Raw genomic sequence first — 16,169 nt, 5'->3', positions numbered from 1 at the left:
TAACAATTTCCGTTTCTTTTTTACAATACAAACTAATAAATTATTTTGCATAAGAAAAACTTTTAAAAAATTGTAAGCAAGATTTCATTCAAGGTTTATTACAAAATAAATGATTAAATTTTATCGAAATTCTTTATTAATTTTTAATAAAATTTGTTGCTCCATAGTATCATCATTTAAATGCTCTCTTTGTGGTGTTAATACAGAGCCACCGATGCTAAACATTCTTTCTACAGATGCACTGCTTGGTAGAGCTGTATTATATTTAATAAAAAGTTTTTTAAGTTTTGGATAGTCGTTTAACATTTCTACATTACAATTATTTGATTTTAAAAACCGTTGCAATTCTTCTTGTTCAGATTCATTTTGCACCGTTTTTTGCTCAAAAATGAAAAAATCATCGTGATCGTCAGATTTTCCAGCTTTTGAAGAATTTTCAGTTGATCGGATTCCCAATAAATCCTCCAAGTAATTTTCAGCACGTTTTCTTTTTTCTCCGGTTAACCAGTTTAACTTAAATTTTGGATGTAAACATGCTGCTATTATTAATTCTTTTGTTTCAAATATTGTAAGAAATCTAAAATCAAATATAGTAAATTAAGCGACATTGTTTGTTTTATTGAAATTAATACTTTTGAATCAATAGTTTAAAATAAAATAATATTTTTCAATTAAATCCTTATTTAAAATTAAATAACATATGTATTAATCAAATTAATAAGTTACCTTTTATTTAAACCTTGCTGAATAGCTTCAACTAATGAATGGCAATCTATAAGGTCAGATTTATTGAGATTTTCTAATTTTCGTTGCAAGGTACTTAGAACTGGTAGTAAATGAGATTACAACATAATAAGAATGCTAATTGGTCGATTTGCTTACGGCTTTACGGTTAAGATAAAAATTTTATCACCCACAATAGCAAGAATAATATCTTAAATAAATCAAAAAATTTGAAAAAAGTAACGATAAAAGTAACTATTAAATTCGTTACTCGTTACCGAAAAATGTAACGAAGTTACTTTTTCCGTTACAAATAAAATTTGTAACGCCATTACCGTTACAGTTACCGAAAAAAAGTAACTGTAACGGTAACGGCGTTACAAGTAACGCGTTACTTCCCAACCCTGTTTATTATCATTCAGCAGATATATACGCCAAAGCGAATGCGAACAGAACGTTCGATTCGCATTCGGCTTGATTCCCTCATGAGGCGGTACATCAAAGACAATTCGTGCGAGAAAAACGTTCAAAACGTTTCGCACTCGCTGTTCGTTCGCTAAGTGTATACCCACCTTAAAGCTCGCACGCGTGAAGAAAAAAAGCGAGGATACGAAGATGGAGGCATCGTATACCCAGCGGTGCTCAATCAAACGTCGTCTCTTCGAGAAGAAATAGATGCCTGAATAATCTTGAAAATTGGCTTGATGTAAAAAAAAAAAAAAAAATATATATTCTCTTCCTTTCGAGAAATCTCAATTTTTAATTTAGCATCTATTTTGATATTTTAAGCAGTCGAATCGCTTTTTTTTTCAACCTACTTAATCTATAGTTTGACCGAAAGCTGCTCTTTTAAACTTGTACGTGGGAAATCGTTCGTTTACTGTCTATTTGAGATACAAAATAGAATTCACAATTTTTATATAAGTTAAATCTATCGAAATTCTATAGAAGCTATAAACGTGAGAAAAATTTCCAAAGAAAAAAATTGAGATTGCGTAGTTTGAAAAGTTCTTTATCAAAGGATAGAAGGACCTTATCACACAAAATGGATAAGGGGGAGAGTTTTGTCAACGGACAGATCTCGTTCGACTGCGATCCGATGCGAGACGCGACGACCGAAAATCCCACAACACCGCGAAGAAAATGCCCACGATAAAAAAAATACAGAGACATCCGAGAACGGAAGAAAAGAAAATAAAAGGACGCGAGAATCCTATGATATCGAGGAATGATCTTTAAGGGGGCGCACTCTCCGACTGCGAGTGCGAAAGGAAAATACGTGAAACATGGGTCGCGCAGACATATATCAAATATTCAGAAGAATATTTCGATATCGTACTCGATGCTGAAAGTGTAAGGATCAAAGGGAGAATATCATTTCCATGCGTAAGAGAATTATAAGAAAAATACAGTATATATGACACAAAACAACCCTTTTACATTTGAAATTATTTGATAGTAAATTTGAAAATTCCATTTATTTCATTGGCAAAATATCTTTCTGTTAAATAACTCCATAATTTTTCCCCTCTCGTAGACTCGGTTTTTTTTTTTTTTCTCTCTCCATATGCGACAGCCTTTAGCCGCGGACAATGCCGCTTTTCGTGGTCGCAACGTTCAATGGCGCATGACAAGGCCGTGTGCATTCGTATGCTAATCGTCGACGAGGCGGAGGGAGAGAACGAAACGGAGGAAGAAACAGAGGAGACGACGATCCGGTATACGACCGATAAATGCGAGCGTGGGTTGCGTGACTCGCCCTCTCCCCGAGATGAAAATCGATGTTTCGCGTTTTCTCTTTAATGTGTCACATCGCGCAGTATCCCATAAATCAAAACACGATGCGAATATAGTGTTAAAAAATACTGAAACGATGTGGTGAAGTAAAAGATAGATTAAACAAAGGTAAAAAATATAAAACTAAAATGAAAAATGGAATTTATATAAAATTAAATAACAACAAATTATTGTATAAATGTCAAATTCATCGATATGCGCAATGGACATATTTAAATATATATATATATTATTTAAACGGTAATAATTTCTCGAACAGTGCATATAAATATCTATTGTTATGAATGGGAACAGTTTAGCAATAAAGTACACACATCCATATTTAAATCGCAAAAAATATGCGATAATATATTTCTTCATATCTGCATGATGTGATGACGCGTTAGAGAGGCACGTTTTATGTACCGTGACATTTATAGGCGGTTTATATTTTTTCCTGAAAAAATAATATCCCGTTTATATTGAAAGATCATTCGAAAAATTCGGGAAAATTTCACTTTGGAATTCTAGTTATAAAGAGAGAAGGGGTTTTATCGCAGCCGCGAAAATTTGATCGATCGGCAACGCGTCCGCTGTCAATACGTGATTTTGTCCTAATCACTTGCTCGATTATGATATTAAAAGCCTCGGGTTACGATATTCCGCGAATATAAAGGCGGACGGGGTGTCGGGATACAAATAGCGATGAATCGCGCGGATATAAACGCGACGTAGACGATGATGATGATTACACCGCGGCGATGATTCGACGAGAGACTCGCTCTGATGAGTGACACATAGCGCGTCGGTCATAAATCCGTCTTGGTTTCGCTCGGCACGTGTCCGTCGTTTGTCCCGCGTAAACGCGCAGGGCGCGATGCGCGAAGGGAGGCATTAATCGCGAAAACGAGATTTATCGCGACGAGATAACGCGGCAGTTATCGAGGTCCGAGTATCGACGTTACGGGCGAGTAAGGTCACGCGGATAAATTTAATGAGACTCGCGGCGCGTGGTGCCAGGTGACAGATCCGACGCGAGTTCCCTTCCACTTTCCTCTTCTTCCTCGAAAGAAAAAAAGAAAGAGAGAGAGAGAGAGAGATCTCTCGAGCGGTAACCGCTGGATAAAAATAACCCGAGCGGAGTCGCGGTGGTGACGACCGCTGGTTTAATAGAACCTTCCGGCGGCTCTTTGGTGCAACAGCTGCGGTTAGATGGTTAGATTATTATCAAACTCGGATCGAATCAGCCGAGCGCGAAATGAAGTCGAGCGAATCCCGCGAGCGGAAACATCGCGCCGCGCGCTTTCTCGGTGAATAGAACAAACTCCAAAAGAGAGAGAGAGAGAGAGGGAGAGAGGGGAAGGAGAGACATTTACGTAGTTTGTAATTACATTAAAGTCGGCGCGCAATTAAAGGGCCAATTTGTATCCTCTTTGAACAACAGTACGGATAATCGTAAAACGTGTGCGGGAGAAATATCTATTTTCTACGAGTTTTGCGGAAAGATAGGAAAGTGGAAACTCGTTACATGTTCCCATGATTATGTCACGAATATGTGTATCTATAATTTATTATCTATCGTTTCTCGACAAATGTCAATTCAATTATTTCGTTCAAGAATTCGACCGATAATTTCGATTCGCCGATAAAGATGATTGAACGATCGCGATTGTCTTTGTCTTCCCTTGTACATTGTAGCAGAAAAATATATAAGCGATCCGAGACGAAAAATTTTTCTCCTATTTTCAATCTCAATTTTCGATCATTTTTGAAATTACTTTAAATTATAATTCTATCGAAAGCCCCCTCTTGTAAATCTCTATCTGAAAACCTGTTCTCTTTTATCGTCTATTTGAGACACGCAGAATAAAGAACTACAATTTTTATATAAATTTAGTTTATCGAAAACCTCTAAAATTACCATAAACATGAGAAAAATTAGGTTGAAAATAGGAGCAAAATTTCGACTGGAAAAAAAAAAGGAATTACAATCAAGTAATCTCTGTGATTCAAACTAATTATTGTATTTTCGAGAACAAGCTCGGATCTGCGATTAGACAATTCGTTTACTACTGAAGTTCCATTGGCAGTTAGTTAGAGCTTAATAATTGAAAGGAAATATTTTTCTCTCTTAATCATCGACTCTTCCGAAAACAAGATTGCGAAAAGTCATGAATTATTCATTCATCTATACGTTAATAAATCGCGCGCATATACAAAATATTTGATAAGTTAAAGGGAATTTCAAAATTATAAAATAATAAAGAAAATTGATTATATATTAAATATAATTTGAAAAAGAAATTAATTTCGTGTATTAATTTAAATACATAATTCTCAATTTTTCTCACCTTTTTGTTTCTTTACTTTTCCTTCTTCTTATCTATTCTTGTATCTATATAAATTATGTTTTTTATATAAATTGTAAAATTTATCAATATACAAGATAATTTCAATTCATATATATATAAAACATAATTTTTCGTACAAACGAATCTAACCATTACTGCGTCGCATTAAATATCACACACCATTTGAAATCGAAATGCTTCAAAAAAAATTTATGAACGATATTTTTTCAATTCGCCCAATCTTATACGTCGACAGTTATGGGACAATAGTTTTTCTCGCTACGTGGCACGAAACAAGAGATAAAGGAACTGTCTCTCTTTTCTTCTCTCGTAAATTTCTGTACTTTACCCAAAATCCTTCATCTATGTATTGTATATACAGATGTGTATGCACATATATGTATCGCGTCGCTTTTGCATTACCACGCGGTCGCTAACTCAATTGGTATGCGAGCCTAACGCAGATGCACGAGCGCAGTTGAGGTCAGCGCATTGTCTAGCCGAGGCTTCGATACGCTCCGTTGTGAAAAGATATTGTCGGAGATAATTAATCTCACCTCATCCGGAATAAACGAAACTTCACGAAAGTTAAAATAATCTTGCGACGAATATACGCACGAAATTGTGAGATTCCTCGAAATTTTGCTTTTATTTTCCACCTCAATCATCTCACGCATTTATGGATCTTAAATTTCGATAGGTTTAATTTATATAGAAATTGAGCTTCGACATTTTGTATTGTATTGCTAAGTGCGAATTTGCTAAAAAGTACGAATTATATTTGCTCGCGGAAAGTCTTTAATACCCGTATTCATAGTCCGTCCTTGAGGAATAAGGATTCCTTGTTCCTCGTTCCACGTTTCATAAACTTTCCTTGATCGAACAAGGAATCTTATTGGCTCCCTTATCTCAAGGAAGGTCACGAGCTTCCTTGAGGAGTGGATGCGACCTTTTTAGCAGACGATACGCAGAATATAACCAAATATAACTTCCAAAAGTTAATTTCGTTACATTTGTGGTTTTGTGGTTATTTGTTGTCGCGCTCTCAAACTGAAAGTGTATAAAGGAAAAAGGGATAATGGACAATGAATGTTTAAATGATTCTGACGATGGATTTGAAGACGAAAATCCAGAGAATCGGATTCTGTGGCGGATTCCGAAAAGATACATTCGCGATTGGGAAAATCCCGTGGAATTTTTTGAAGATACGAAAAAGTTTTCATATGTATTATATGAAATTAGTTGCAGGCAGCATAAAACAGTGCTGCCTCCATTCGGTCACTAAAAATCCCTAAAATATTCCTTCCTTCTGAAAGGGAGACTCGAGGTCCATCTATGAAACAAGGTGGCCTTGCAGATTCAAGGAATCCTTCATGGAGGTTTCCTTCGTCCTTAAAATAAGGAAGGACTATGAATACGGGTATAAGAATCTTACCAGTTTTATCAAAAAACTATTACATTTTTCTGTAAGATCGCATTCGAAGATGCCGGAAGCTAGCAGCTTTTTTTGTTGGAATCGGGGAAAAACTATATTTCGATAGAAGCGGAAATGGAAATGAAGCGACGAGAAAAAAAAAACATGCTCGAAGGAAGGCGGAGAAGGATGAGACCGCGCTCTTCTCTCTCCTCTTAATTCGATATTTATCTTCTCCCTCCCGGAGAGAATTTGCAAAAATCGTGAGCCGGTTGCCGCACCGGGGTCTTCAATTATCCTTTATAGGCGGTACGAAGTGAGTACTGACGAGGTGCCCGGACGAGGGCCCGAAGAAAGTGCAAGGCAAGAACCGGCTCGAGAGGTGCGCGGTTAGACCCCCTACCGGTTTTACTTGGTCCCCCTTAGTGTGTGTAAGTAGCTTATTCAAGCCGACTCGGTCCCCCCTTTCTCCTCTCCTTCTCCTCAACATCCTCTATGCTCTACCGTCCCACGTTGAGTGGTCACGAGAGGGAACTCACTCCTTAATTGCGACGGGGCAACCGAGAAAAAGTGTTCGATGGCTCCTGGGTTCTATATTTTATTACCGCGGCGTTTCTCGCGGCTCGAAATGTAAGATTAAACGTCACGTCGCTATCTGAGCTGAAATCGATCGGAAATACTTCGCGATAAATCGCTCGGCTTTCAATGGAATCTCCACCCGGATCTCACGGATACTCGCGTAACGCGCACATCGCATCTTGATATCAATTATTATCAAAGATTTAAAATTCATCACTGGATGAATCGTTACGATCGAGAATTCACAAACTTATAATGTAATTTGAAAATAAATAAATAAATTCGTTATTTTATAAAATGTATCAGAGGTATTCGAAACATCTTGTCTCCCTTCGTTGCAGAAAATGTCTGTATCTCTTTATGGACGATATTTATTCCCCAATTCGAGCATTTTGTATTCGCGTACATTCATGGAAAATTTATAAACGGAAAGTAAGATGCTTGACAAAACTTCGTATGACTACTGAAGAGATATACGTGATGATCGTGAATGAGAAACGTACATAATATTATGGCGTGTATTTATTGTGGCGATCAAAGTGTTGATAGAAAAATATTATTTATCCAGAAATAATTTTATACGAAATTTAAAATGCGCAAACGTCATTCAATTGACACTAGTAAATCTCTCTGCAGATCCGAATAAAGACAATGATAAGAAAAGGCGGTGAAGAGAGACGGAATGATCTTACGCGACGAACGGTTGGGCAGCGAACGAAGAGAGGAAAAGGACAACGCAACGAAACGAAGAAAGAAAACGGTATTCGATGGGAGAGGAGGAGAAGAGAGGGCTGAAGAAAAGGGAGAGAGAGAGAGAGAGAGAGAGAGAGATTGCGAGAGAGCGAGGAAGAGGACGAGGATGCGAGATGATGAAGGATGGGGAATCGTCTCGGAGGCCGTATCGCGGGACCCCCGGCATTCCCGATCATTATTCCACGGTTTCGCCGAAGAGAGGAGGCTGCCTTGTCCTTGGCACGAAGGAAAGGTTAATCTCGTTGCGTATGTTTGCGAGGTACTAACACACAAGCGTACTTTTATCACGCTCGATATAAACGCGAGACATCATTACAGAGGAAATAAAATTTCTTAGAGAGAAAAAGTTTATTTTTTAATTTATAAATAGAAGTGATTTTCTTAAAATTAATGAAGATAGAAATTACACCGTATTCTTATGAGAATTTAGCGATTCTTACCTTGTGCGCAAAATTATCATCCTTCTGCTGGTCCCTTTTCAACGAACTCCTCACGTGCTCGAAGTCGCTCGTTGCTCGAAACGTTGTACTATAATTGTTATCGAGCACCTCGGCAGGTGGCTTATAATCGCGGTATCCGGTAGGCGAGGGTGTCTTATTGAGGGGTCGTTGCCCGGTTGCGGGTGTAAGACCGCCGGAATGGGCACTCGTGACAGCGGATGAGCGTTCGTCCTCCATCTCGAACACGTCGTCGCTCATGCTATCCTCGGCTGTCATAAACTGCGAACAATAGTTAAATGACGATCTTTAAATATCTCCGATGATTCTCTCTATCTCTAGCATAGTTTTAAAAAAATTGCTTAAAATATTGTGTTTACAGGTTATTCTTGATTCAGTATAAAAAAATTTATTTGCTCTGATAGACAATATATATAATTAATAAATAAAAATATAATTTAATTAACAAATATACATAAAAGTTATGTTTATTAATTAGATTAAATTATATTATATGTTATTATAAATTATTCTCTCTCTCTCTCTCTCTCTCTCTTATACATTCTGTATACATAAATTATTCTATGTACAGTTTGATTATAATTCTCGAGACGTTTTATCTTTAAAAACTACCATAGAATCTACCGTTAAAAATTATCGCTCAATGATTAAAATAAACTGACATGGACAACACTAACGTGTTAACTTTACAAATTCAATTATATACGAAACTCGATCAAGAAGCTGAGCTCTGCGATCCGCGAGAGATCCAGTTTGCCACCTTGGGATTATCTCATTGTAATCTCAAGGCCAACCCTTTAGTCATCATCGAAAGTGTTGTGTCGGACGCAAACAAGTTTAACTCGCGATAACTTTCCGATCGCGCGATAATTTCTCTCGCGAAACGCTTGTCGCGAATATTATCGTAGCTTACTGGAGATCGGGGAACCAGTCCAATGAAAATCTCGTCTGCCATCGCCGTACGAAGGCGAATGCTAAAATAACTGTCCTTCGATCGGTCTTCGATGTCTAGAATCCCCGTAAAACGGACGTTGTAACATCGAGATACTTAATGTTAATTAATGAGTCTACGGCGAAACCAAGATGTAAACGTTTACATCCCGACATGGTCGTACGTGAGCGTAAAATAAGGTACAACCGAGTATTGCCGGGGATCCCTTTTATGGAGTCGCGAGCGCGATGTAAACGATTAACTCGTCTAACACATCGAGGTATTCATTTCGATCTCTCGCCTGCAAAGGCGAGACTTACGGTCACTAATACCCGTATTCATAGTCCTTCCTTATTTTAAGGACGGGGAAGCCTCCATGAAGGATTCCTTGAATCTGCAAGGCCACCTTGTTTCATAGATGGACCTCGAGTCTCCCTTTCAGAAGGAAGGAATATTTTAGGGATTTTTAGTGACCGACTGGAGGCAGCACCGTTTTATGCAACTAATTTCATATAATACATATGAAAACTTTTTCGTATCTTCAAAAAATTCCACGGGATTTTCCCAATCGCGAATGTATCTTTTCGGAATCCGCCACAGAATCCGATTCTCTGGATTTTCGTCTTCAAATCCATCGTCAGAATCATTTAAAAATTCATTGTCCATTATCCCTTTTTCCTTTATACATACTTTCAGTTTGAGAGCGCGACAACAAATAACCACAAAACCACAAATGTAACGAAACTAACTTTTGGAGGTTATATTTGGTTATATTCTGCGTATCGTCTGCTAAAAAGGTCGCATCACTCCTCAAGGAAGCTCGTGACCTTCCTTGAGATAAGGGAGCCAATAAGATTCCTTGTTCGGTCAAGGAAAGTTTATGAAACATGGAACGAGGAACAAGCAATCCTTATTCCTCAAGGACGGACTATGAATACGGGTATAAGCCTCTAGATATTTCTCGTTTTGATCTGTGGTTCGTCTCATTTCAAAACTCAATCTATTTCAATATATATGTATATCTCCATTGATAGAATATTATATAATCAAACAAAGCATATTTTAATAAAGCATCTGCTGCGATATATCATATTAATAAATTAATCGCAGTAATACATTTTAATAATAAATTATTCTTGATATTTAGGGTAATTAATTATATACTACTAGTAGAATATAATTTAATTAATATTATATAATATAATTTAATTAATTAATTAATATAAATATACATATATTTAGGGATTGATAATTTTATGAATTATCCAATTTACTAAATTTAATAAATATTATTATAGATTAGCCTTAATTTATTTATAGGTTTTGTTTGTAGAATAATTTAATCAATACAGATATATTTAATAGGTAAATTTATATTTATTAATTATCTTATCCTAACAATAAAAAAAAAATTATCATAAATAAAGAATAGTTTGTAATAATATTTAGTGAATTTGATACATTTAGTTATTTATTTATTATAGCAAGATAATTTAATTAATATACATATATAAACTTACTTCCTAAAGAATTTATTAATTAATTGAATTACCTACTAGTAAATAAATTTTTTACCCTAACTAATAATTACAAAAAAGATTGCATTTACGAGTTGAATGTATATCCTCCCTTGTAGAATGAAAATTATCAAAAGACATCTTTCGTGACGTCATGGTGTTGCTTTTTCGTCATCGAAAGGAAGCTCACATGGAATCGATAAATTTACATGAAGAGGAAAGGCGACAGGCATGCATGATTTATAACACTGTTCTTTAGCGAAGTGGTACCGAAGAAAGAAAGAAGTCCGATATAATCTCTAGCCGGCTGCTCGTTGAATATTTAGCTCTGCTAAAGGTTACTCTAGCGACAGTTAAAGTACTTTGCGTATTCGTCGCACGGCTTAATGATTTTTATCGCTAGGGCGTATAAATGATGGCATAGGAGCGAATTATTAAGTAGTACTATCGTTAGCTCTCGTATTAATTATTGACATTACGGACTCGATACCTTGTGGAAATATCATATTTCATATCCTTTCTTTTTCCTACTTTTGATATAGACGTAGACGCCGGTTGTCCCGATTTCAAGCCTTGAATTAAGTTATAATGATACTACTATGCTACATAATTGCTTGACGCTTGTTTTGCATACAGCGACTTTGATTGTGTGATATCAATTCAAATATATATGTATTCACGTTTGATAAAGAATGGGAATATATCTATAATTCCCGCAGAGATAAATATTGTACATATATCTTTTTTTAATTATGCAAAATATAGGGATAAGCGTATTTTTTCCGAATCATAAATTCTTTCAACGACATTAATCTAATTAATAATATCTTTATTCGCTTACGGATATGAATTTTTCTATTAAAATATAATGAAAATATTTCTTTTTTATATTTATTTATTTTACTCCAATTTTCTTATTGTTTGGAGAAAAATGTATTTCAAATATTGAATTTGAAACAATCTTCGGAAAAAAAAAAAACTGGATAAGAACTTTTAAGAAATTTATACATTATTTTCGAGTATACAAAACGGATAGTAAATTTATGTCACACAAAACAAATTATTTTTCATTACTAAAAAAAAAAAAATTATTATTATTAAAATATTTAGTGTACAAGTCCAATACGTAAATTTTATTTATATCCATCTGATTATATTGCCAATAATTTAGCTTCAAATAATATTCTTCGATTGTTATTTTGTCTCAAATTCGTTAGTGTTCCTTTTATTTCTATACAAAAAATAATCACATAATCACACACGCACACACACACATACACATTTAACTTGTCTCTTTCTCTCTAACATATTTATTGGAAATATATTTAGAAAGACATAGAGCTCTTTTTTAAATTGCTTTTTTAAAAAGTTAAAAATATTTAATAGATTAAATTAAATTTAGCGATATTACATCGAAGAACATAATATATAATAGAATTTATTCTCTTAATTTTGTTTTGCTCTTTGCTGTTATAAAAAAAAAGAATCTTAATATTTCATATATATTTAATATTACTTTAACTCTCATCCAAAATTATAGACGAATGTAAGCAATATCAAAGATAAACATCGCTGTCAAATAGAATGCAATCAAAAGACACAAACAATATCGTTCAAGCTACATGTCAATTATCGACAGTTTTGGAATAGATATGTTTGCGCAAACATTGATACGGCATTTTTGGAACAACTGCTTAGCCAGGATAATTTACCGGGGTGATCTATCACTGTCCGAAAGGAAGATCCGATCCCTCAGAAAAAAGAAGGGGGGATGACAATTACAGTTTCGAGAGTACCTTATTGATCGAGCACGCCAGATGCTTAATCGAACGCACGATCGACGGTGAGCCCCGTGATCCCGAGTACAACTACCGTTCTCAGGATACCTGCCGCACCGGTTCTCCGCGCTCATTACTCAACAGCGACGACCTCGTGGCCTGTATGGCGCCGGTGATAAAGTCGACGACGGATAATCGGGATGTTGCGTACGATAGCGTACCCCGCGTGTCGAGATACCGTAACACGTCGAGCGATCGATTTTTCCAAGAATACATACTTACGTTATGGGACGCCGAAGTGGGAACCGTGACCATGGATGAACCATCACCAGCGCCGCCTCTCATTGTGCCCCTCTAAATGCGAATATCGCCCCACGGTGATAGCCGGTCGCATTGGGTCACTGCGAACAGAAGAATCACGCCCACCGGGTCATTGCACGGTCTATTTAATCGTTGTGAGAAGGAATTAAAAAAGATCTATCGCGAGGAATTTTTATGGAAGGTCATGTAATCTAGAAAGGACGACCCCCATTTAGAAAATTTTTTTAAAAAATTCGGAAGATGTCTAGAAAATTCTGCTTTTGGAAAATTCCATGTACGATATACATGTGCATAATTTTATATTGGATGATTGCATAAGTATGTGCCCGATTTTCATAGATGGCAACTTAGGTTGCTGCATGGTGGAGTTCTATTGTTTTCGTGTGATAATTGTTGCTTACACCGAATAGATGACGTTGTCTTATGTCAATTTAGCGTCAGACATTGTTCAGATAAGTCCATTTGTGCATAAGAGAAATCATTAAAAATGGAGAACGAAAGATGCATTTGCGGCATGTAATGCTATATGAATTTCGGAAAGGCGTGAATGTTGGGATTGCACAAAAAAATATTCAAAGCGTTTATTTGGACCGCGCTCCTGCTCTCCGAACAGTCAAAAAGTGGTTTGGCAGATTTCGAAATGGTGATTTCAACATGGAGGATCAACCCCGCTCTGGACGGCCTTCTGGCATTGATGATGACATTGTGCGTGCCTTAGTGGAAAGAAACCCAAGGATTACAACTGAGGATATTGCTGAGAGGCTGAACATGGATAATTCAACCGCTTTTCGCCATTTAAAAAAGCTTGGATACATTTCCAAGCTTGATACGTGGGTGCCGCATCTCCTGACTGAAAGGAATAAGCTGCAGGAAAACTGCAGGAGTTGCAATGGGAAATTCTGCAGCACCCGCCATATTCTCCAGATATTGCGCCTTTAGATTTTTATCTGTTCCGGTCTTTGCAGAATAGTTTAAATGGCAAGAATCTCAATTCCGAGGAAGCTGTCGAAAACCACCTTAGAAACTTTTTTCAAGAAAAACCAAGTTCTTTCTTCAAAAATAGAATCGACAAGCTTATAGATCGTTGGAAAACTATTGTAGAAAAGAATGGAGACTATATAATTGATTAATAAAAGTGTTATCTCTAAAATATAATCTATTGAAGTTTATATTTAAATCGGGCACGAACTTATGCAATCACCCAATAGTTATTCTAATAATAATAATTATTATAATAAATATAATTATTATTATAATAAAAAGATTATAATTAATTATTAATTAATTATATTAATAAAATGATAGTATTAATTAATAATATTTTAATAATAATATTTAATAACGGTCTCTACGCAAAAGACGCACTTTAAGAAGAGATTGAGCAGATTTTATATCTCTTCAATATTTTGGTGATTCAACAAAAAATTTGTATATACGGAAGGATTTATATAATAGTAGGACGTTATCATGTTTCCAGATGGCTGATTATAAAGATTAAGTATAAATTTGCTCTCGAAGTATGCATATGTTTGCTTCGGGATAAAAATCAAAATTACTGACACGCCACGTGACAAAATTATTACGTCGATTTAGCCCTGGTAGAGAAATCGAAAAATATAGCGCCTCCCTCGTTCGAACTTGATCTATCCATTCATTTTCAACCCTCCTCGATTCACGCGCATACACACGCATCTCGTCGCGATGCCACAAACGAACGCTCCTGAGATCATCATTTCTATCTCGATGCTACATCGGTGGGTCTGCTCTCTGTTGAGAACCCAGCTTCTCTCTCTCTCTCTCTCTCTCTCTCTCTGATTAGTACATTTTATAGCCTAACGCGCTTCATGCCTTCTCCATTTAATCTTCTCTCCCGCTCTCTCTATTTCTCTCCTTTTGACACGTGTGCATTCTCATCGCGTCTCTCTCTCTTTCTTTCAAGCATTCATCTCCGCACCCGCACACGCCGATGCACTTTCTATCTCCCTCGAATGCGTACTTTAATCGCATTCGAGTATTACTCGTCACACTCGACAGGCCGTTCCATTCTCTCTTTACATCTTCTCTTCCTCTCTCTCTCTTTCGCTCTTGCCATCGCCACGTTCCATGTTTCAGCTCTCTTCTATTCTCTCAACAGATCCTCTCACTCGCGCACGTTTCTCATCTCCGTCACGTGAGCAATCACATCGAGAGCCTGTCATTCGTCTCTGTCACACATTCTCTCGACGTGGCCCACCCACTACAATAAGTTCCACCCGCCCACGTTACCTCTTACTCGCGCTCTTCTCTCGCCGGCCGATCATCCGTTGAGGGATCGGGAAGCGAGGGATGCAAAGGGCATTCTTTTTTTCCTCCGCCAATCGTACATTCGCCCTAATTACGCCCGTAATTACGATTCGCAAATTATATTACGTTTCGGAAACACGATAGCGACGGAGTTGGAGTCAACATTTTTTTTTATAATAAACCTCTCTTTAAATCTCTTCTCGAGTAATGCGCATAATTTTTTATCTTCAAATCCCTTCTCGTACAGTATTTCATCGATTTATTTCGTCGATAAATTTCAATGCGAATTGAGCTCCGACATTTCTCATTTTAATAAGACGATAGATTCGATTTGAGAAATGTCGAACGACTATTGTAAGAAAAAGGCGGCTCTTCCGCTAGGATCCTTCGTTCATCTACCGCGGAAATTTTCTGTCCTTGAAGACAATACTCGATGCACTCCAGGTTTTTTTCTTCGATTTCTGTGGCCAGTCAAGCGAAACGCTCGGGAACGTTTATCAGAAACAGCACGCTCGAGGAGAAAGAGAGATGTCATTATTTTATTGTCATCCATTCTATGAAACGACTTGTGCAAGAACGTTTACGCAAGAGATTCTATTAAATTGAACTACAATATTTTTGCTGCTTAATCAGTATACAACCGCCACGTAAAAGCTATCGAGATCTTCGAGAATCTTATGACGAAAGCGCATCTCACTCTAACAAGAATTCGATAAAATATTTTCAAGTAAAAAATTTTGAAGAGCTTTTAGAAAGTCTCTTGTAACTTGTACCGATGCTTGTGGAATAAAGATCACCATATTAAGTTTAGAAAGTTTAGAACATCTCAAAATTTTCACAGATCCCCAAGTTTATAAATTTCCTATATAGTTCCAGGTGTTTCAGATCGATGAAACTTCAGAATCTTATAAAAAATTGAATTTGGAACAAAAATGTTTGTATAAACATAGGCCTGAAAACGCTTCGTTACAAACTTATATTTAATAAGTACTCTCTGTATAAGTATAATTAGTTATGATCAAAATTTAAAAACATTTTAACATTTTGCATTTGTAATATTTGCACTACAAATGTAGTGTTTACATAAAGACCATCGAAGGGTGATTTTTTTCCAAGTTTCTGACCCATATTAAGTTAGCCCCTCCACCAATGCCAAATTAAATCAAATACATCAAATAATTTAGTGCTAATTATGTGCTAATTAGTTGCCGTAATCCGAATTTTGTTGCTCAAACCGTTTAGCAGGAATTTACATTCAAAGTGGGGGGTGCTAGCTTGACATTAA

General features: G+C 36.3%; 1 protein-coding gene across 7 annotated transcripts in view; it reads right to left on the bottom strand.

The window, feature by feature from the left end:
* LOC138944723 (ras-related protein Rab-37) overlaps window positions 1–16,169 on the bottom strand; it is a 93,557-nt gene that overhangs the window by 66,733 nt on the left and 10,655 nt on the right. For 4 of the 7 annotated variants that reach the window (XM_070315631.1, XM_070315632.1, XM_070315638.1 and 1 more), the window contains exons 2-3: window positions 12,563–12,681; window positions 8,037–8,315 (exon numbers count right to left, since the gene is read on the bottom strand). In XM_070315631.1, coding sequence (XP_070171732.1) covers window positions 8,037–8,315; window positions 12,563–12,625 — 342 coding nt within the window. In that variant the 5' untranslated portion in view covers window positions 12,626–12,681. Of the gene's footprint in view, window positions 1–8,036; window positions 8,316–12,558; window positions 12,682–16,169 lie in introns of those variants that run through there. The other 3 variants (XM_070315634.1, XM_070315635.1, XM_070315636.1) reach the window with 2 other exon arrangements.

Source organism: Polyergus mexicanus, unplaced genomic scaffold, assembly GCF_030449975.1.
Source record: "Polyergus mexicanus isolate NDT 795.1 unplaced genomic scaffold, iyPolMexi1.0 SCAF_2, whole genome shotgun sequence".
Taxonomy (NCBI): domain Eukaryota; kingdom Metazoa; phylum Arthropoda; class Insecta; order Hymenoptera; family Formicidae; genus Polyergus; species Polyergus mexicanus.
The sequence above is the reverse complement of the archived record's forward strand: the minus strand, read 5'-3'. Positions and strand labels throughout refer to the sequence as shown.